The 23,399-nt window shown below is 42.0% G+C and overlaps 2 protein-coding genes across 5 annotated transcripts in view; one reads left to right on the plus strand and one right to left on the minus strand.

Annotated features, from left to right (window-relative positions):
- Positions 1–1,214: 1,214 nt before the first annotated feature.
- UBASH3A (ubiquitin associated and SH3 domain containing A) lies at positions 1,215–22,899 on the minus strand. Of its 2 annotated transcripts, none has more exons than XM_081197182.1 (14): positions 22,159–22,899; positions 19,033–19,086; positions 17,019–17,205; positions 16,262–16,460; positions 15,631–15,800; positions 13,020–13,228; positions 12,102–12,207; positions 10,945–11,053; positions 10,072–10,194; positions 8,889–8,981; positions 7,392–7,536; positions 3,749–3,855; positions 3,019–3,125; positions 1,215–1,578 (listed from the first exon to the last, which is right to left on the minus strand). In XM_081197182.1, the coding sequence occupies exons 1-14, from the start codon at positions 22,269–22,271 to the stop codon at positions 1,441–1,443; spliced, it is 1,860 nt and encodes a 619-aa protein (XP_081053308.1). In that variant the 5' UTR covers positions 22,272–22,899; the 3' UTR covers positions 1,215–1,440. The 2 variants fall into 2 exon arrangements, 1 of the variants encoding a protein (XP_081053308.1); XR_014008862.1 differs by having other exon boundaries at positions 1,439–1,578; positions 3,738–3,855.
- TMPRSS3 (transmembrane serine protease 3) overlaps positions 4,510–23,399 on the plus strand; it is a 38,997-nt gene continuing 20,107 nt past the window's right edge. For all 3 annotated transcript variants that reach the window (XM_081197200.1, XM_081197198.1, XM_081197199.1), the window contains exon 1: positions 4,510–5,184. The gene's annotated coding sequence lies outside the window, so the exon portion shown is untranslated. The remainder of the gene's footprint in view (positions 5,185–23,399) is intronic.

A 23,399-nucleotide genomic window follows, 5' to 3' on the forward strand; every position in this document is an offset into this window, starting at 1 on the left:
TGGGGAACCTCCCATCAGCCCCAGCCAGCCTGGCCAGTGGTTTGGGATGATGGGCATTGTAGTCTAGCAACATTTGAAGGCTTACAGGTTTTCCACCCTAGTCTAAGAACTTGAGAGAGGCGTAGTTGCCCATAATGTGTACACTCATTCCACTATTGCCTTCAGTAAATTGGTTTTGGAGGGTTTTTTAGTGTTTCGAAAACCTGCACAAGCTTATTTTACCATTGGCAAGTACTGCATACTGCCAGCTGGGGGAGAATGGAGGTTGCAGATCAGCATTGGGCAGGATCCTTAGTCTAAGTGGACAGGGGATAGCCCGCCTCCAAAGGATCAGGTTATCCCCTTAAAGGGATCCAGGGAGAGGTGCTTCCGTCTGGATACCCAAGACAGGGTATCCTGATGGGCCATAGCACCCCCAAAATGGTGACCTTGGAGGGGTTGCCTTGATTTAATGCACATCATAGGGCAATCCTTAACCTTGGTTAACACAACCAAATAATGAACTGGGCTGGTTGACTCAGGATACATACCCAATGCTTATGCCAAAACCTGCAGACATCTGTAATCAATAAATTTGTGGCCTATTTAAATCCCAGTTGGTTGTTTTGTGGTTATTGCAACTTTATTATGCCTTGACCCCACTGCTCATGGCTCCATTGTGTCTGGACCTCCAACAGTGGATAAAATAGGTGTGTGGATCAAGGGCACTTAAGTCTTTTAAAAGCAAACAATCATATGCCAGACCCAATCCACACTATACTCCAAAGTGTCTGTTAGCCAGGAGCTGTCCTGAACGCCTCCCATCTGCTGTTGTGATAGAGCAAGAAAGGGAGAGGAAGACTAGGGGAAGATGGAATTTTGTCAGCAGAAGACATGCTGTCTATAGATGGAAGTGAGAAGGTGTGTGTTTGTGTGCAGAGTGCTTCATCTTAGAATTTAAGTGAGGACAGAATCTAAAGTAGTCGTCATGATTTTATCACACAAATGCCAACTCAGGAAATCACTGGCAGATATGGAACTGAAATGTGAACTTGATATTATCAGTGATGTACAGTTTTTGCAACAGCAACAGCAATACTTTTATTCTTGCTTCATAAAAAGAACTGTAAGGCATTTAACAGTTCCCGTATCTAATTACTGCTGCAGTTATTTGATGGAAGCAAGTGTGGGAATCAGAGGAAATTCCACTCCTCTTTATTACAGTAGAAATGCAGTTAAAAGTGAAATGTGTAGATTTTATTTCTCGGTTGAAGAAAGACGGAAACAAAACCAAAAAACCATAAACGCATTTCACGTAAAATGTAATAGCCAGTTCCCAAGTTCCATTCCATTATTTTGCTGTGACCAAGAAACAGCCTGCAGAGCAAGGTTTTGAAATAACAGTGAGATTCTGTTGAATCAGAAAAATACAAATCCACAATTAGAGTGAGTGAACATTGCTTAATGATCCGGAAGGTTGTGCTTCCAACTGAATGGAGCATTTGCTCCATGGGTTAACATCTTGACTGGTGGCTTCATCACTTGCCATTTCTTCTCTTCTTTAAGCTCTTCACAGAAACACATGCCCAGTGAAGGAATCTAGTAAAGCAGAAAAGATTTCAAGATGGGGTTTTTTTAGGGCAAGAAAGGAAGTTACCCCATATAAGCCAACACCACCACGAGGTAACTGAATAGTGTTAGGGGCATGTCACTCGAGACGTTTAAAAGCAACAAATAATGGCTCACAAGGGCTTGAAGGAGTGAAGGTTATTTAAGCAGCAGAAAGTGGCTCAGAGGATCTGATAATTATGCTGTGGGTCCCTCTTTCCTCACTAACAGCACTAAGGATATTGTCAGCCAAATTCTAGTAATTTTCAAGGGTAAAGGGGAAAGCATAGTTCGTTCACTTGACTGCAAATTAAAAGGATTAGGTATTGGGTGAGGGTAATGACTGACCTCTACCTGAAATCCTTTTGTTCTGTTACCCACATGTGTACACTCAAATGCTTTGATCGACCGAACTGGCACCACTACAGGTGCCATATAATACCCATTCCACATTTGTAAGAACTTTATTGTTTAGTGTTGCAGCACCTTCTCTCAGCCCCACTCACCTCACAGAGTGTTTGTTGTGGGGGAGGAAGGGAAAGGAGAATGTTAGCCGCTTTGAGACTCCTGAAGGGGAGTGAAAGGCGGGATATCAAATCCAAACTCTTCTTCTTCTTCTTCTTCTTCCTTCCCTTTCGAACCCCCTGCCTATTGACATCAAACAGACACCTTCACTGTACTCTTTTTGGTGCCTGCTAAAAACATTCTTCTTTAGACTAGCCCACACAGATGCTTAGAAAGCTGAGGTAATTTTAACCTGTTTTAATACTTGTATGTTTTAATGTACGGTTATTAATCCCCCCCATTTTATTGTTTTATCTTTTTGTAAACCCCTTTGAGATTTTCTTTTGTTTTCACAATCAAGTGGTGTCTAAATTTCATGGAATAAATAAATAAAATAAATATTGCTAGGCGAGCAAGCAGTCTGATTTGGCACAAGGCAGCTTCTTCTGTTTCTAAGAGCAAACATTTTGAATGCAGAGCAGAAAGGCAGGAAACTGCTTTGTACAGAATCAGACCACTGGTTCTTCTAACTCAGTACCATTGACCTTCACTGGCAATGATTCTCCAGGATCTTGGGGGGTGGGGTGGGTTTCTCTGCCACTGAGCTATGGTCCTTATGGCAAGAAAAGTCTTAATCTCTGATGATTATGCACATACATAATAGGGGCAAACAAGCCTGAACAACCAAGTTATTTCAAGCCAGTGTGGTTGGAATGCTGGGAAATGACCTGGGAGACTGGGTTTCAGATCCCCACTTGGCCTTGAAGCTCACGGGGTGAGCTTGGACAAGTCCCTGCCTCTCATCCTAACCTGCTTCACAGGGTGGTTGTAGGGATTAAACGAGGGGAGGGAAAACCACAAATGCCACCTTGAGCTCCTTGGATAAAAAGGTGGGATATAAATGCAATAGATAAGAGAGAGCCTTACCTTTCGAATGAACTGGGGAAAGTCACCGCTCTTTCTGGCAGGAAGACCCAGTAATGGTCGAGTGAGGGAATCTAGAGATGAGCCATGGCCAACAACCAGGATGGTGCCTATTGTCGGAAAGGGATCTCCTTAGAATAGTTTATTAAAGTAGTGCAGGGGTGGGGAACTTCAGTGCTGCAGGAGGACAAATGCAGCCTTCCACATTTCCTTATCCAGCCTTTTGGACTCTCCCCAAGCCACCCATCTCACTTGCACTACTTTGCACCTCCTTGAGTGCTTTTGCCAGGCTGGAATGTGCCCTTGCATTCAAGCAATGGCCCTTGCTTGCCTGGATGAAGGCTAAAGAGGGGTGTATGAGGAGTGTGTGTAGAAACTAGCCTACAGTGGAAAGGTAAAATTTACATTCATCGCTCTGCTCATTTTTGCCTCTGGCCCCTCCCATCATTGCCATGTGGCTCCTGGAAGGTTGCTGAGAAAGGAATGGGGCCTTTAGACTGAGATGATGATGATGATAATAATAATAATTTATTATTTATACCCTGTTCATCTGGTAGGGTTTTCCCACCCCTGAAGGAGGACTAGTGGTGCTTGAGAACCTTCAGGTCTGCATATGTTCTAGCCTGCCTATATTTTGGCTGCCATAAAGGCATTTTTTAAATAGCAAACTAGTGCTTGTGATTCTGTCCTTGAAGATTCAAAGCAATGAAATCAAGAGTTACCATAGAGTTACCTTCGGTTGCACAGGAGCCGACAATCTGTTTTATACTTGCAGAGCATCTGTTCACATAGTCCTCATAGCTTTCGGATGCCATCAGAGAAGAAAGAGGAAAATGAGACCTGTTAACGAAACCCAATTGGTTAACATTTGTTGGCTCAAAGGAAAGGTTAGGCTTGGAACATCTGAATGCCATTCCAGGCTCCATCACTTAACCTGCTTGATGGTTTTAGGAAATTGTTCATTTATAGCATGAGTGGGGAACCGTATTTAGCCAGTGGGCCAGATCCTTATCTCCCCCAACCCTGTATGGGACGACTTTGGCAGGTAGGCAGAACCACTCACCTTGTCATCATGATGTCAGGTGAATGATACCTGCCAAAAGTCACCTGTCATTATGCTGTCAGGTGAATGATACCTGCCAAAAGTCAAAGGAGGTTGCTGTAGCTACTAAGCTGACTGGCAGTAACAGCAACCTCCTTTAAGAGGTACTTTCATCACCTTTGAAAGAGACTTGATGTAGCTGATCAGCAGTTATAAAGGGAAGCCCCTTTATAATCAAGGGGTAGAATCTATAGAACATGCCCTTCTCTTTTGTAATGGATTTGATGGAAGATAAAACCCCAAAAGTATTGCTGTTAGTGCCTAAATTTCTATCAGTAGTGGTGAGAACAAGAGAAAACCCCAGCATCTGAAACAGCATCTTCAGGGACTAGCTTGAAATTATTGTAGCTTTATATAAAAGTTTTTATGTTACCCTTTTGAATCTGTTTTTCTCTGAGATTCCTGTGTTTTGGTCTATTGGTGGTAATAAATGGACTGATTTGATAAGGGGAACAAATAACAAAGAAAAGTATTTTTCCAGCAAGCCTTCCTCGCAACCTTATGGGATTTGATGAGCAAAACATGCTGCCCTGAGGTCACTGAAATATAGAAGTTGTTTGGATTTGTACCCCCTGCCCCCAAAAAATTCTCTATAAGATTTATTTATTTTATTATTTTGTTTTAGTAATCAATTTTCTATCCTTCCAAGGTGCCCAGGGTTGGAAAATAACATTGTTGTAAAACCGCTTTTGATAAAAGGGGAGGGGGGGATGATTTTGCTAACAACTCCCTTTAAAGCTGAGGATGTTGTTCTGTGCTGAGTCATACAACAAACAGATAAGAGTTGTTTTCTCACCCCCTCCCAGAGCACACATATGGTCAGCCCAGTCATTTTTTTTATCAGCTGAACAATTTCCACAGTTGAATCATTCACCGCAGCCTTTTGCCAAAAGGACTCCAAGAGGAAGCTACGAGGCTACAATCGATCCTGTGCTTGTTATTGTTTCCTGTTCTGTTTGAGGTTTTGCAAACTGCGCTGAACCACAGAACTCCATTGCCACAGAGGGTTAAGAAAGAGAAGACTAAGCACGGTTGATGAAAGTGCAAGAATAACTACTTCTTACAAAGTATGCAAACTTTTTGTACCTATAATATATGGTATTATTGTTCAGAAATGCGATTAAACATAGAATCCAAGCTGCTTTGCTTCCAAAGTGTCTCCACCAACGCCCATCGTTGCACTAGCAGCGACTGCTCTTGATTCTTCCCAAAAACTTGCTTGTTATGTATTTCGTTTTAAAATGTGTTACCTTTACTTTGATATATTCTGCAGCTAGCCTAGATCAAGGGTAGTTTGGGGGTCTGGATCCCCGAGCCATTTTTCCTTGCCTCTCTGAAGACCTCACCAATTTTAGCAGCAGTGGCAAAATGAAAATAAAGGAAAGTACACATAGTGCTAGGATAAGTGAGGCCCAGTGCTTGGATGGGGATGCAAATCACCCCCTCCTTGATCTTCAGTTTGGTCATTCAATGAATAGAAGGGGAAATGAAGCAGCTGGGAGGTGGGGGACACAGTGTGCCTGTGTCTACGTGTCTGCCTCAGAGTACATACATGAGAGAGTATTGGCTGCGTAAGAGATAACATGGCCCTTGGGCAAATAAAGCTTAGTCACAGATAATATGACAACATTATACACTATAACGGAAGTACTATCAACCTCATTGATTTAAGAGATCTTGGTTTTCTCCTGCCCCTCTCCCCCCAAACCCTAGTTGCAATGAGAGAAGACTACACTTCCCTTCTGCTGTCCAGCTCATTAAAAGAGGCATTGGTTTATTGCACTGGAAGAGCTTATTTCTACGCTCTTGTCTGCATACTGTAACAGAGCATAGAGTTGGCCTTAGGTGCCCAAGCCCAAGAAGACCCTGTCTCCTTGATTCAATGACCTCCCCTTACACCATAAGGTAAAGGTAAAGGGACCCCTGACCATTAGGTCCAGTTTGTGACCGACTCTGGGGTTGCAGCGCTCATCTCGCTTTATTGGCCGAGGGAGCCGGCGTACAGCTTCTGGGTCATGTGGTCAGCATGACTAAGCCGCTTCTGGTGAACCAGAGCAGCGCACAGAAACGCCGTTTACCTTCCCGCCAGAGTGGTACCTATTTATCTACTTGCACTTTGACATGCTTTCGAACTGCTAGGTTGGCAGGAGCAGAGACCGAGCAACAGGAGCTCACCTTTGAACCGCGACCTTCTGATCGGCAAGTCCTAGGCTCTGTGGTTTAACCCACAGTGCCACCCACGTCCCTGTCTCCTTGATTCAATTACCTCCCCTTACACTATACCACTTGCTTGTTCCAGCCACTGGTGCTGCCTCTTCAGCAGCAGCTTATAGATTTTCTTACAGTTAAGGGATACTCTGTAGACATTTTCCTAAATAATAAATAAGTTAAATAAAGAAGGGCATCACTTAGACACATAGGACTTAAGCACTTAAGCACCAATGATCTAATTCATCTAAAATTCTGTTTCCAGCAGTCACCATCTAGATGCATTCAGAAAGTACATAAGCAAGGCATAAAGGCAACTTTAATGTTTATCAGCCAACAACTGGCTTTCCATTGGGCAGAAGCAAGGAATGGGTTTTCTTCTCTTGCTCCAGTCCTAAGGCCAACACCACAAATGTGGGCCCTCGGTTTCTAGCACTAGCACAGCCTTGCTCTAGCAAGGAACACAAGCAAAGGAATTACTCCATGCTTGCAGAGATAAGTGAAGCATCCATTTCCAGGTCTGCCTTTCACAGGATGTTGTAGTAGCCACTAAACCACAATGACAACAGGAGCAAATAGAATTGGGCTGAATTTCTTAGAAGTTGGCTTGCAGTACTCCCATCTAATTCCCAACTGTAGTATTAAATGATTAATACTACTGTACATTTGACAATGAATAGAGACTATCCTACCTGAGTGAATAAGAACATACTTGCTACATTCTGTTAATTCTGATGACCATAAAGAGAAGTGTTTGGTTCAGCACTGGGTAGTCACTCACATCATAACATTTAGGCACCATTCTGGAAACATGCTCATGGTTTGTCTCACTCCAGATGAACCGTGAGCTGTAACCAAGGTTTGTTCTTGGTTTACCACTTGTGGTTTGGCTGGTGGAGGTTCAGGCAGAACGCTAAGCCAAACCATGGCTTGGCCATGAGCAGCTTGGCAGCAACAGGACTGGGGGAAGTAGTACAGTGAAACCTGTACATTTACCCATTTGCGCTAAGCCATGGTTTGGCTTAGTATTATATGCTAACTGGGTTTCTGTAACTGTAGCACTTACTTGTATGTGGTATCTATACTGTAATTGGCCTCTGTCAATTCTCTCTGTGTCATAAAAGAGGGAACAACTGTGCTTATCTCCCATTTAGTCCATTCAAAGAGTCCAGGTTCTATACAAATCTTGGCTTTTTGTTCCAACTGAAGCCCTGCAAAAATCAAAGCCAATATTATAACAAAGAAAATCATATAGAACCTGTTTAAGACCAAATCTTGCATTCAATAAACATTTCAAAAAGTCTTATGAAAAGTCTTATGTGGTGTGATCTGCAATAAGCAATGTCCCAGAGGTTAATTATTTTGTCTGTCTGTTTCTCTCCCTGAGAAAAACAGTTCTGTTTTCCCTCTGCAGCAGTAAAAATGCCACAGTAAAAAATTAAGGCTGCACGCAGACCCAAAGAATCCTGAAAAATGTAATTTCCCCCAGTACATAATTCCTAGCACCCTTAACAAACAACAGTTCCCAGGATTTGTTGGGGGAAATATTTATTTTATTCATTTCATAAAATTTATATACCACTTGATTGTAGAAAACAACAACTCATAATGTGATTTATATGTATGGTAAGGTTACCAGATTTTTTTTCAAAGAATCCAGGGGCAGTTCTTTTTAAAAAAGAGAAAACCAGTTATTTTTTAAAAAGTTATATCTTCTCTTCTGTGGTCTCCTCTGTTGCGCAGCCTTAATCTGGGCACTGGCCTGCTCCCTTGGAGTGCTAGCCACCATGGAGTAGGCTTGGGCCGGGGCTGGGCTCTTCTACCTCTCCTCAGTGGCGGCAAGGTTGGGGCTCCTCTCTTTTTTCTCCTTCCTCTTTCTCCCTCTTCCTCCTCCTTCTCCTCCTCTCCTCCTTCTCCCTGCGTTGGCTCCAGGGTTTTCCTGGCCCTGGAGCGCCGCTGGGCAGTCGGCTGGATGGCCGGGCGCTCTCGTTCCCGGTTCAATTTGGGTCATGGAGGGGGGTCAGTGGTTCCCCCAGTTGATGCGCTCTGCATCCCAGGTTCCCCCTCGGCAGCGGCAGCGGCAGTCTCAGCAGCCCGGAGCCAGCCTGGTAGCGCAGTTCGGTCTGGCTGGCTTCAGGAGCTGCTCACTGCCATGGCGCCTGCCATTTTGCCTCACCAGAAGTCCCCATATGATGTGTCTTGTGACATTGAACCAATCACACAACATTCATTCCCTACTAATAAATCTACAACACTTAAAATATAAATCCAGGGACATTAAATGAAATCCCGGGACATTCTGGGGACGGATTTTGTCCGGGGACAGATTTGTAAATCCGGGGACTGTGCCCGGGAAACATGGACGTCTGGTAACCATAATGTATGGTGTGCATGCAGCCCAACAGAACAACCAAATCAACTGCCTGAACTGGCTTTCTCACTTTGCCTAGTGGTATAACTGGCCCTGAGAATATGCTTCTCCTTAAAAATAATTGAGATACCAGTATACCACTTCAGCCTTGATTGGTTCCATACATCCCTTCTTTCAGAAAGGGTCACTTACCTTCTAATACATATTGAGAAGTTTGGATACAACGTAGTGCTGGGGAAGAGTAGACACAGCTAACTACCACTTCCTTCTCAAGCAGGGCTTCTCCTGGGAATGAAGACGCACAAAAAAAATCCTTCACAAAAATAAAATATGGGTTCAAAGCATGTTCATATGGATTGTGGGTGGGGGCTTTCATTCCCATATGTATTGTTTTGTGTTCTAATATACAATTGAAATGGATGGACTCACAAAGGATACTTTCTGAATTAAGAAGCAATGAAGAAGACTAGAGTCTTTGTGGAAATTGGGTCGAAATTTATGATTCTCGTTAAACAAGTCTGTAAAGGGTGCCATTGTATTGCCTGAAATATATTCACACCTATTTCTGTTTAACTCTGAGTTGCTGTTTGTCTTTCTACTAGTGTTGCCCCACATTACAGCCCTTGTGAGCTGCTACGTTGTTGCTCTTCCAAAAGTAAGCTGAAAGTAAAATAAAATGGAAGTTCCATGGCCTACACAAGCGCTTCATAGAATGCTATATTATCCAGTAATTCATTGCTGCCCTTACCATTATTACATAGAATGAGGTGGTCATTCTCAGCCTTAAAAGCTGGTCAGCAGCCCCAGGCCATTCCTCCCGAGCCCTCCAGCCATTTCCCTCACTTGGAGGAGAAAGCTGTGTGTACCACGCCAGGTCCTGTGCTTGCCTAAGCTAGCTTGAAGCCTTCAGTTAAAGTGGAGAACACTTTCCCATCACCAGTGCTGAACTTAGGTGGGCATTTTGTCCTTTGCCTCAATATATCTTTGGCCAGCCCTGAGCAACGCCCTTCTCCATGACCAAGATCTTGCACCTGTTCGGCAAAAGGCACCCAGATACATCTGACAGTGTTGCCAAGAAGTAGTTGCTTGTTTAAGTTTTGACCAAAGTTTGGTCAAAGGCTTCTGGTTAAACGAGATGCTAATTTCTGATGAGAAACTTTGCTGTCATTAATGAGAATGAGATCATGGATTGAGGACACCTGTGTTATCCAATATGCACTGGACTTAAATTCTGTTATGGTGGACAAGCTCCATGAAGATACCACGTCCACCTTACAGTTCTGGAAAGCTACTGCCAGCATGGTCTCTGATTGACTATGGAAAATCTGAACCACCAAGCCCTTCTTTCTGTTGTCCCAACTTCTGTTTAGCTTACCTATTAGTCTAGACTGGAAAATACCACAACATGATAAAGGAGGATCATATTCAAAGTTCTTGATGCTATCTTTTCGATTTGGTAGACTGGTGGGGTAATTGAGGTCAGCTCGATGATATTTTCCTGGAACAAATTCAGAATGCTTTTACAACTAATGCCAGAACATCCACAGGAAATCTAATTTTATTTCTCTTAGGTTTGCTTTTAATCCATTATGGCCTAGGTGTCCTTAGAATGCCACCACTACTACAATCTCAATTCCCCACCCATCTAATAGAGTAATAGAATCATAGAATTGTAGAGTTGGAAATGACCTCAAGCGTCATCTAGGTTAACCCCCTGCAATGTAGAAATCTCAACTAAAGCATCCATGACAGGTGGCCACTCTACCTATGCTTAAAAACCTCCAATGAAGGAGAGTCCACAACCTTGGAATCTCCTTTCTTGTAACTTGAATCCATTGGTTCAAGTCCTACCCTCCAGAGCAGGAGAAAACAAGCTTGCTCCATCTTCCATGTGACAGCACTTTAGATATGTGAAGATGGCTATCTGATATCGCCTCAGGCTAAAATACCCAGCTCCTTCAACTGTTCCTCATAAGGCTTGATTTCCAGACCCTATCTTAGCCTACGTTTACTGATTTTAGAGTCTGACGCATAAGCTGCACAGCCCCTGAAAATGCTGCTTTATTAATTCATGATTAACCCATTTCAAACTCAAGGCAACTTGGGAACTCACAGAGAGATCATTTCCATTCTCAACAGGGTTTCCAGGGAGCAGATGGGCTAATCATTTTTGTTTGTTCATTACTGTTAATATGATACATTGCTTTAGGTCAAATCTGCTGTATCAGATCCCCAACCTTCTACTTACCATCTGCATCAAAACACTGCTGGAGCCAAGACTTCCCAAACACTTGATCTACCCTTTCTCCGTGGCGAATAATCAAGAGGCCTCTTGGGGCTGTGCTTTTCCCAGGGAGCTGGAAGAAATTGCATTACAACTCTGCTCATTAAAATGACAGAAACTTTTAGATAACCAGAAGTTTAAATGAGCAGAAGTATTATTCGCACCATGCTGCACTGGCATAGCCTCTACGAAATGACACCTCTATAAGTTTTAAGTGCATCAACCAGTGGCACTGACACTCTTGTCACTAGGACAAATGGTGCAAGTTCAGATCGTGGTAAGAATGTAGGCATTTCCATGTTAAATCAAAAAGTCTGGCCTATATAGTGTAGCAGGATTGGGGAATCTCTGAGCCTCTAGTTGCTGGGGAATACAACTCTCATCATTCCTGGCCATTGGCCATGCTGGTTTGGGTTGATGGTAGTTGGAATCCAACAACATCTGGGGGGAACCACATTTTGTCCCCAGCAGAATTTAACCAGCTGCTTCTAAGAGGCTCACAAATAGGGTGAGATGCTTGCTGCCTCTGAACATGATGTTCACATTTAGCTATCATGGCTAGTGGTTGTAACATAGCTAGATATGCTGGATAGTTGAGATTCTCACAATGCCGATTCTTCTTCTCCATTCTGAATTTGGGGTTGCTTTTATGATAAATCCACCAAAAGACGACGTAGTCTAGGAGTACAAAGCAGTCTATTAAAGCAACATGCTTTCGCACGCCAACTACAATAACTTTTTGCCTTGTGGAGATCTGAATATAATGCATAAGAGAGCCCTGAGGCAGGGATAGGAAACCTGCAACGCTCCAGATGTTGAACTACAGCTCCCATCACCCCTAACCATCAGCCATGCTGTCTGGGGTGATGGGAATTGAGGTCCAACAGCACCCATAGGGCCACAGGTTCCCTATCTCTTCCCCAAGGTTTTGAAAACTGGTTCACTTCTGAAAACAGAAATCCTTCTGCCTAGGCAGGTTTCTTAATGTTACACTCCATGTGATGGTGAAACCCCAAAACTGTATAAAATTTTACTTGCGCAAACCTATTTTGTACAGCAGCTTTTCTTACACTAGCATTCATGCACACTCCATAGGATGAAGACATTCAAAAGCCAGTTACCTGAAGAGGAAGTGTTTTGCCTGCATTTCTTGGCAAAGGATTTGGGTTTTTCAGTTTATTGCAAGACTCATTTTTATTCTTAGAATGCAGAGTGAACATATATTCTCTGTAAAAGAAAGTTGGATGCCAATGACTGAGAGGGATAATAAAACAGTGGAGCAATCCAGGCTCACGCTTCTTTTTGAAACCAAACACAAAGTCCACGCTATGTGACATTAAGGCCACCCCCAGGCTGACCAAACCCACTGATCTCTGCAAAGAAGGTGGAGCCCACAATGGTTCTCTAAATACGTAACAATATGGCAGATTGTAGAAACAGATAATCTTTGAATATAGCCAATGTATATTTCCAGGGGTATTTGCTATATTGTGCTCACAATTTTCTTACATGGTAAAGAGGGCAGCCTCTTAAAGTGCCACTTTCCTTGTGATTTATGGAGATGTATGGTGGTTGTGTGACATCTGTTTATTTACAAATATTCAAGCTGAGTGTGGGAGTTAGAAGGACCTTGTTAGAAAGACTGTGTTAGTGTCTAGGTCTGAGAAAGATAATGCTAGCCTCTAGAGTGCTTAGTAAGAGGTTGCAAACATGCCTCCTGCACGGATCACGTTCACAACCCGACATATGACTGTATGAGCCTGCACTGACATGCTAAAGATAAGGGATGGAAAGTCTGGACCCAGTTCTATTTGTTGGCTGCTTTGCTAATAATTCTTGAACTTATGCAGCTTTTCCGGCACTTATGCAACATCGTGGAATACTACATTATTGTCTATTATACAGTGATCAATCTGCACAGGGTTGATTTAATAACTAAAAATGAAGGGTAATACAACTCAACTCTTATACAAGTGGAGAATGATATAGAATAGTTTGCACACATGCCATAAAAAAATCTGAAGCTCAGTAATACTAACCTATGTTTGACCCAGGTATCCGACTCGTTGGCTTTTTCTGTGTAATTTTCAGGAACAAATCCCCGGCACCCAGTTCTGTGGGAGATGCCAATCACCCAGCCTTCACAAACTTCTGTTTGCTTTGCCCGGTCAACATAAACCAGATCCCTAACATTCAGCATCAGTTCATCAATGTTCTGAGGCTTATACTGGAACAGGGCCCTCAAAAGCTAAGAGAATTTGATTATTATTTTTTAAAGAGGAGAACAATAATGTGAGAGACGTTTTGTCAGATCCAGGAAAAGCAGAGACATTGCTGACATCTGCTTCAACTTTATTTGAGACATTGAATCAGTAACAGGAGAAACCTTAGGGCTCAATGAAAGAGAAGCTCACATGCTTTACTGTTCATGGTATAACTGTGATGATCTGATTATGTTAGTATGATGTGTCATGGAAAACAGCTGCTTATCACAAAAAGGTTAAAAGCCTTTTTCAGCTGAGCAACTCACCAAGAAGGGTGAAACCGCTGCACTAGCTGGTGGGTCACTGTTGTTTCCCGGACCGGAGAGGGCTGAGGTAGTTGGTGCAGTGCAAATGCACTGACAGAACCAAACCAGTTCCTCTGTCAGGGCATTTGCACTGTACTGACCTCTCTGACACCTGACCCCTTTCCCTCCTGGTAAGCTACAATGATGCATTTGCTAAGAAGCTAACATAGAGGCTCTACCCCACACAGCAACCTGCCTCTGCCTTTCATATATTATTCTCTGTATATTCACTCAATGCACACTAAAAATAGATCTTTTTTGGTATAAGGCTAAAGTGCAGCTTTAATTCAGAAAAACAGGTGGGAGTAAAAAAAAAAACAGGGATGGGTGAATATGTCATTTTTTTATTTATCTCAGTTTCTCAAATATTAAGTTCAATTCCCCACATTTCAATATCAATTAGCATTTTTTAAAAAAAGTGCTCATGAAAATTCACCAGCAATTTAGTGCAATATTCTCCTAGAATACATAGATTTGCACACATTTGCTTAATAAACCAGTTTTAAAAGCAATTTCCCCTAATACAATGTTGTTGTTTTTTGCATGTTACCTTCACTAATATACACATTTATACACCCACATATGCATTTTGTACACTTTACTTGGCTGGAGAACTGCACTGCAAAATTCAGAGAAGTGCAAATTTGTGTTGTGGTTCACACATTGTGTGCAAATTCCCTTAAATGTGAACTGAATTGAAATTTTCAGCTACCCCTAGTGCTATATCTATCAGTGGTCTGAGAAACCCTGGCATAAACACTGTTAGGAAATTTCGGAACCTGAGGCCTCTCTTTTGTGCAAGGGATCTGGAGCTCTCCAAGAAAATTCCTGGCATGCAAAATGACTTTTCAGAGTAGAATGCCACATAGCCAGACTAAAAGAAAGGATATATTTCTGTTTCATGAATGAAAATAAAGCGATGCATTGCCAAAAGCTTATCACGAAGGTGAGCACTCTATATCTAACCAACTAAACACCCACAGAAAGTTTTTTCCAATTTCAAAGAGTAAGGTATCTAGTATGGGTGTTAATTTATTCAGAGAGTCTTCTCACATTTCTGAGTTGAACCACACTTTTAACTCGGAGACTCTTTAAGCTTCCAAGTGGCTTCAGCTGTCCAAAAGCACACATGAAAACCAAAACTAGGGAAATGCCCAGAGCTTGAGAGGGGAGGAAATGGGTTGGAGAGGTGACAGATCGTTCATTTTGATGGACAGGTCTAGCTTTTAAACACAGTGAATTATTTCCCCCAGACATTCAAATCACAGCAATGTGGAAGAGGGAATTAAACACTGTTTGTTTTTCATGTGGATTTATGCAAGTAAATAGAGATATCTCCCTCCAAATCCTAGCGTTTGTGTCAGAAGCCCATTCCCCAACAAGCCTTATTTATTTATTTATTTACTTACTTAATTTATATAACGCCCTTCATCCAAGGACCACAGGGCAGCTTATAGTATAAAAACACAAAATACCTAACGTAATAATAAACAAAACATCCTTCCTGAGGGATTGCACTTTACCCAGCCTAGTCTTTCCTAGATCCATGCCCCTTTCTCATCTCTACATCCTATTATTCCTTTAGTACCCACCCTGAAAGAGTAAAGCCTGCACTTGCAGGAAGACAACTGCAGCTATTAATCTGAAATTCAGCAACTGCCATTTCCTCAGATGGGGCAACATTGCTAGCAAATTCCATCCACTACTAACAAAAAATTTAAAAAGTTATATGCTTTTCTATTGTTAAAAATTTTAAACTTTAGAGGTGCTTTGAATCAAAGCCCTGAACGTATCTGCCTACAATTAACCCACTCAAAAAGGGTTGCTGTGCCTGCAAATTTCACCCACTTATGTGATTGGGGGATGGGTAGAGCCATTTTTAGATACCCCATAATATTGAATTGGGGGTAATAGTAGGACTTTGTTTTTAACAGATCTAATTTGATTACAAATAATGAATTGAACTGGAAAGACACAGAGAGGATCCAAAACAGATCAATCTACTTTCCAAAACTACAGATACAGATATAAGGAAAGCCTTATGGTCAGTGCACATCCTCAGTATCTTGTAGTGTACACACCTGGTAATGTACAAAGCGCATATCTCTGGAATACAGAACTGCTGTCCACTGGCAGCTTTGCTTAGAATTGACCGATTTCGCCAGTTGTTCCAAAGTCTTTTGATGGTGAGGGTAAAATTTGTTGGCCAATGTAAGATGGAGCTGCTTTGTTGAAGGTTTTACACAGCAATCTACAACAACAACAACAACAACAACAACTGTCAAATAGTATTGAAGGATGAAATTAGTTTTCATTCTATTATTCCCAGAGTTGTATTCTATAACTTTTTTTTACTATGCTGAAAAAAGTCATTAAAAAAAATGCATTATAGCTCCAATTTATGGTGCAATCCTATGGGTGTCTACCCACTGAATTCAATGGGATTTACTTCCAGGTAAGTGGGTAGAATTGCAGCCTTAGTACACACAAGCAGTTACACACCTGCAGGCTCCAGTGCACTCACAAAGCTACACACAAGAAGGGAGTTCCTGATGCTGCTTGATGTCAGAAAAAAGACGACCTGTACAATATGCAAACTCATGCAGAACTTTTCGTGAAACTGAAATGGAGAGGGCAGCTTCTCTGCTTATGTATGCCAACATGAAACAGGGAAAATCTCAACAGTGACAACGAGTTTGTCAAAGTAGTTACCTGCTAAGACAATAGCCTCTGAAGCAAAAGCTGCAGCAAATGACTTGAGGACATTTGCAGGGCCATCGCTAACGAAGAAGCCAATGTAGGTGCTGGAGGAGTGTAGTGATAAGGAAATGATTGCCGGGAAGTAACCAGAGAACCTGTCGCCTGCTCTTTTCAAGGCTTCGTACAAGCCATCAACTTTTTGGTCTTCACACTGAAATAAAACCCACCAGTTACAGGTTTTCAATGGACCCCCTTGCCACAGGCACCATTTACAAGTGAGATCTGCAACAAAACTCTGCAGTGAAGTGTTTCAGCCAGCCATTTCCTCTTCCAAAAGACTCCATTACGGTCACCCACCCACCTGCTTTCCCACACGCTCTCAAAATGTTCAGTTGACCTTTCAGGGTCACTGAGTATGCTAATTCCATATTAGCCAGTTTTAGCCCCCTCCCTTTAGAGTCCCCCACCCAAAGGGTTTTTTCTTTGTCTTTTGGCACTTCTGTAAATTTTGGAGCTTCTCCAGGTTGTCTGTTACCTTCCTCTTGTAAATTGGTGCTATTTTTTTTGGCTAAGCAAGCAACAACACTCATTCCTGAACACTGGAAATAGATGGAATGGCACACTTAAGATGATGAGAACAAGGCACACAACCAAGTAAAACTGGATGAATTAAAAAATGGCAAGCACTCAAACAGGTTCTGGGGCTGATCTTGGCTTAAATCAAGAGACTTCAGTCATTGTCATCACAATAAATACTTTGTTCACTCACCGTAAAGAATTCAGAAAGTGTGATGTGTGGGAAAACTTCATGGGCTTTGTTTTTCCCACATTGGTTTTTGCTTTCTTTCCAAAATTCCATCAGTGTGTCATTCAAAGCACCCGTTGGGCACAAATAAAGGGCATATTCCTGAGGGATTGGGTCTTCCAGTGAGGGATCATTGCAGTGAGAATGCAACCTACAATGTAGAGATGAAGTTATAAACTTATGACGGTCTTCTGCAAGAGCTGATTCACACTTTATGTACATAGGCTACATGGTGGTACAAAGTGATCTCACCAGAACTTGGCACACATGCTGGCACCACTTCTCTGCCAGTAATTGCAGGGGCACTGCCTTGGGGGCTTCTGCTGCCTGAGGCAGCTGCTTCACCTCTCCTTGTGTATGTGCTGGACCTCATGCAGGGCATTTTTAACATACAGGTCACACCCACACTATGGCTCCCCATCCCCAAATCCTGGGAACCATAATTTTTTTAAGATTGCTGAGAACTGTAGCTCTGTGAGCAGTAAACTACATCTCCAACTCATTGAAAGTGTCCATCAATGGTGTCTCCGAAAAATTTTACACATCACCTGGGAAGACAGGCGAAATAATGCCAGTGTACTGGAAGAAGCGAAGATCACCTGTATCGAAGCAATGATTCTTCAACATCAACTTCGTAGGACTGCTCATTTTGTGCGGATGCCTGATTATCATCTTCCAAAGCAACTACTCTATTCTGAACTTTAAAATGGTAAGCGTAATGCTGGTGGTCAACAAAAGAGGTTCAAATACTCTCTCAAGGCAAATCTTAAAAAAGGAAGTATAAACACCAACAACTGGGAAACAGTGGCCTGCGAGTGCTCCAGTTAGAGAACAGCCTTTACCAAAGGTGTCACGGGTTCTGAAGACTATCGAACTCAGGACGAAAGGGAGAAATGCACTAAGAGGAAGGCACGCTTGACAAACCCTCACCATGATCAACTCCCACCTGGAAACTTATGTCCCCACTGTGGAAGGATGTGTGGGTCCAGAACTGGCCTCACAGTCACTTATGGACTCACTTTTAAAACCATATTTATGGAAGACAATCTTACTCGGCTACGAGCAATCGCCAAAGAAGAAAGGAAGGATGTGATCTCAAAGTGGTGGGGAAACTCCCCACCAGTTTCTTTTTTCAGCAGAGGTGGTGAAGAATAGTTGGGCTCAGGGGGTGGTAAACATTTCATTGCAGGATGGAGTGGTGTCCGCCATCCTAAAAGAGGTTGTACTGCTGGCTGGAACTGATTGAGGTTGGTGGGGCAGAGCGCCATTTGCCCTAACAGACCAGTCACCATAGTCATTCACTGCCTGGTTGCAGAGGAATGGTGGGAGGCAGCAGCTGGGGAATCCCCAAGGGAAGAAGTCTCAGGGCCAGGGGATTAAGGTCCACAAATGACAACATTTTGGAGGCCCCAGGTCTCAAGGTGGTTAGATTGGTCTCAGCTAGGGCCAGGGCCTTTTCAGTACTGGCCCCGACTTGGTGGAATGCTCTGTCTCAAGAGACTAGGGCCCTGCGGGACTTGACATCTTTCCACAGGGCCTCCAAGACAGAGCTGTTCCACCTGGCCTTTGGTTTGGACTCAGTCTGACCCTTATGTTTCCCTCCCCTTATGGTTTTGATCTATGGGCTACTTTTAAAATGAGGCTGCATTTTAAATTGCATTTTAACCTGTATTTTAAATTGGTTTCCCCCCCTATTATGTTTTTACTGTAATTTTACTGGTGTTAGCCGCCCTGAGCCTGGCTCTGGCCGGGGAGGTATAAATAAAATTTACTATTATTATTATCAAAGCTAACATGCTGCCATACTGAATTTTCTCATTCCATTGCTGAAATATATATTTGAGTTTGCTGCAATTTTGTAGCATCATTTCCTACAATGTCAGATACAGTGTTAGGAGGAAACAACCCTCCCCCCGCAAAAGATAGAACAATACCTTCTAATTCATGTCATTGAGAAGTACAGCTTTTGCACACTCACCACTTTGCGGCATCTTCTGCTGACTTTTGCCCAGTAGCTGCCAGAGCTTTTAACCTGAGGAAAGTACAATGAACCCACTATGTGAAAACAAAGCCACAATCACACTTGAACAGTATGCTGCACTTCTGGTATTTGGCTGTGGGAAAGTTTTCTGAACATAATGACTTACTACATCGACTAAATTTAGATTCTGAAACCAAGAATATGGCTGCCTATCTTGCATTTTAACAAGTTGTTAGATTTTCCACTTTCCAAACACCAGGACTTTCACCTGAATAAAGAAATTGTAGTTGATTTGCCATAATGGGTTTTGATTCATTAACTGATCAGTTTTGCTATTCCAACCCGGCCAGACACAAAAAACTATGAGATTCAGCAAACCCCCAAACAGACATGATGAGCAAAAATGGGATAACAGCAGTAGAAAGGTGTGCTTTTGTAGGCCTCTAGATTTTGTAGGACTCTGACTCCCATCTGCCCCAGCCAGTATGGGCAATGGTCAAGCGAAATTGAGTTGTAAACAACATCTTGGGAGCCACATATTCCCCATCCCTAGTCCACAGAGAAGCTTACAATGGATAAATACGGCTTTTGCTGAGACAGAGAAGTTGTGTGTATGTGGCCTTGGCAGCTGGACTGATAGGAGGTAGAGAACGGCCTCGTGAATTGATAATAGAGATGGATGAGAAATCCAATTTATTCCATGTTTTAATAAGAGATGATCTAATTTGCAGTTTTCGAACAATTAGAGAATCTGAAACACAGGTATCTCTCAAAATTCATAGTTCCCAGAATTTTACGATTAAGTTCTCCAGTTAAATAATATGTACTAAAATGCATACAAAATAGGGAGGAATGTGCAAAATCAAACAAACCAACCCACATACATTAGTGAAAAATAACAAAAATGCTTTCTATTCGGGAAAATGGCTTGCAAAAATGTATATATTAATCAAAACTACATACAAACATGGGTTTATTAGAAAATCACCATAAAATGCTAAAGAATATTCATTAGGATTTTTTTGGCAAATAATAATTGCAGATTGCAGCAGAAATGTGGAGAACTGAATATAAGATTTGAAAAATGAGAAACTTAGAAAATCGAAATTGACATGTTCATTCACCCCTAGTCGATAATACTTTCATTCTCCCAAATTTGTCAGTGACTCAACTATCATTATGAAGAAAGAAACACCCATTGTTTTGGTTAAAAGAGGCAGACATGACAGGGAAAGGGGAGCGCCTCTTCTCAGGTACAATCTCCATCTCCTGTGCTGTTGTGGTTTACTTTGGTAAGCAATGATGTTAAAAATAGTTCAAGTTTAAAAATCTATTTCCTGTTTAACTGGGGAAACTTTTAAATCTATGTGAAGATTTTTTAATCAACTAAATGTTGCAGCCTTATATGCTTAAACATTACACCCACTCTTCTGGGTCTCATTCTCTTCCCTCTCTTCATGGTTTTGTTCCTGTGACTTTAAAAGCAGCCTGACATGAAGACATTAAACTGGTGAAGCTTTCTCCATCACTTTACCTCCCTGAAACATTTAACCTGATTAATTTCTACGTGCCAGATGACCATTACAGACACCATACCAGGATCACTGAAAAGCGGAAAGCCTGCAAAATGTTTCCATGTTGGATGTTGTGTATGGAAAACACTGCTCATGTGTGATCATAACAGGTCCATTCATACGAGAAATAAGCACAGCTATCCAAGTACTAGAGACACAAAGTTTCAAAAGAGATCAGAAGAAAATCCTGAGTGTGTAACTTCAGAACGTGTGCAACTTCTTTTCCTGTTCCTTTTTCTCACGTCTTTCAAATCACAAGCCATTGTTTTAAACTGTAAGCCATCTTGAGTGCTTTGGCAGAACGACAGCATATAAATATAGGCAGTACAGTAGGAAAGAATAAAAGCAAGCAAATGGAGCATTCAATCTGAGCTACTCTGACACACAGATCTCATTTGGGAACCATAATTTGAAACATATTGCATGGCTGCCGTTATCATAATAAAAAAAAGTGAATTGCATGGTATACTCCCCTAAACATTTCTATCCTCTCTCAAGTGAGCAACATGGACTTACAGTGGTACTTCAGGTTACGAACTTAATTTGCTCTGGAGTTCCGTTCTTAACCTGAAACCATTCTTAACCTGAGGTACCACTTTAGCTAATGGGGCCTCCTGCTGCCGCCGCGCAGCCGGAGCACAATTTCCGTTCTCATCCTGGGGCAAAGTTTGTAACCTGAGGTACTACTTCTGGGTTAGTGGAGTTTGTAACCCGAAGCATTTGTAACCCGAAGTGTTTGTAACCCGAGGTACCACTGTATGTGCATCACATGCCCACCATAGTCCTTAGCAAGGTGCTCTATGCTTTCTGCTGTTCCATCCATCTCAGCGTTCCAGTGTCACCGCAAAAATGGTTACTGCTCCAGCTTGTGAAGAAGCTATCTCCAGCTAGGACTCCCTCAAAATGCCACCACGAGATGTGACTAAGCACCATGAGTTAGATTAGGGAGCTCATTGCAAGGCACTAGGGAAGGCCTATCTTTTTAAAACATTGTGTCAAGAGCTTAGCTGCAGGTGCCACATAAATTATAAATGTTTGAGTTATTACTATTAGCATTATTATTAAGCACACTGAGAGCTGAGATTCCCCACAGGAGTCATTTATTTCATAGTGCATTTATTATTAGTGGTAGTAGTTGTAGTATACAGCTCTATACCCACAGGTCTCAGGGCAGTTCACAACATAAAATCACAATATAAAAACAAAAACAAAAACAACCCCCAACTATTCTGGGGTTTCAGGCTCCCTTACAGCTCTTGCCGTGGCACATCTGAAACAATATGCAGCGGCAACGTACTGGTCAATACAATACATCATGACTTTATGGTAAAACTATGTCATATAATCTCCTTCAACAGGTTTGGCCGAAGAAAATCTAAGCATACCCATAAGTCTCTTGTGATACCCAACCCAAGAGCCGAGCTTGCTGCAATACAGAAGGGGATGTTCCGTGATGTTGATGGCTCCACACAGCCTTTTAGCTTACAGATTAAACTTTGCAAACAGATCAGAGAGGGCTTTATGGCAATGTAACTCCAGAGGTACTCACGCTGTGTGTACAGGGAACTCAGCGGCCAAAAGAGGCTCCAGTAAGGACTGGGTCGTCCTGTTTTTGTACTTGTTCAAGATCTTTGCGTAGAGCGGTGTCTCGGCCTCTGCCATCTCTTCTCTTTCTCTTTGGGGAATGCATGTAAGACAAACACAGAGAGAAAAAGTGGGGAGGCAGTCTGTGAAGATAAAAATCAAAACCTCAAAACCTCCTCCGATCTTTTTGACACAAGCTGATATCCTGTTTTTGCAGCATGTTGTGGCTCTTACAATTACTATAAGTAGGCTGGAAGGGAAAAACTGAATACAACACACAGGACAGGTCCCATGTGAGCTGCAAATGTCTATATACTGCAGTGCTATATGTAATTCTGTGACATATATAAATTAACTATATCAACATTTCTTGGGTCATAATTTATTTTTACTCCAAAGAAATACTGAGTCAACATTAATGGTATTCTAGTGCTGGATGTTTGTTTGTTTGTTTGGAGGCCTAATGAGATATTAATTGCTTTTTTATTTTATATGGGTGGTATTCCAATACTTTTTATTTAGAATAGACCTAATGAAATTAATTACTAAGTTATATGGGTCTACTATGAGTTAAATTTAGTTGAATGACTACCCAGATTTGTATCCCACTTTTCTCAAAGGTGGAAACAAAGCAGCCTTAGCAACAACCAAATTAAACAATAAAAACACAAAGCAATTAACCAAAGATAAGCAAAACACACTTCAAAACCACGTTTATTATTTAAAAAGTGATTCTCCAAGCCATAGAGCAAGAAAACAAATAAAGAAAAACAAATAATAAGAGGTTTATTAGGCCCAAAGCCTTCTATGCTAAGCCAGATGCATATAGGTCGTCCTTTGGGACAGGATAGGGAGGCACATTCTATAGAGCTTGTGCCACAAAAGAGAACCAAAAGATGCCTGCCCAAATAGTTTCATTTAGGAGGGTCAAATGGAGCACCGTCTCATATATGCAGTGGACCATGCAAGAGGTTACATATGGGGGAAATGGTTCTTAAGGCACTTAGAGCCACAAGATTTAGGGGTTGAAAGGTACAAATCAGGCCAATTTCTTGAACTGAACCAGGAAACAGATGGGCAGTCAGCGTAGACCATACAAAATCAGAATAATATGCTCTGTACTGCACACCTAGTGCCAGCTAACAACATGATGGCAGCATTTTGCACCAGTTAAAGTTTACAAAGCCTTTTCAAGAGCAGCTGTGT

This window comes from Podarcis bocagei (genome assembly GCF_964188305.1).
Source record: "Podarcis bocagei genome assembly, chromosome: 6".
NCBI lineage: Eukaryota > Metazoa > Chordata > Lepidosauria > Squamata > Lacertidae > Podarcis > Podarcis bocagei.

Excerpts from the sequence above, each read along its gene's own strand:
- UBASH3A (XM_081197182.1), bottom strand. The coding sequence starts at position 22,271 with ATGGCAGAGGCCGAGACACCGCTCTACGCAAAGATCTTGAACAAGTAC. Across the intron at positions 12,208-13,019 it reads GATACCTGGGTCAAACATAG|AGAATATATGTTCACTCTGC; the intron begins GTTAGTATTACT and ends TTTCTTTTACAG. Across the intron at positions 1,579-3,018 it reads TTCCCCAGTTCATTCGAAAG|ATTCCTTCACTGGGCATGTG; the intron begins GTAAGGCTCTCT and ends CTGCTTTACTAG.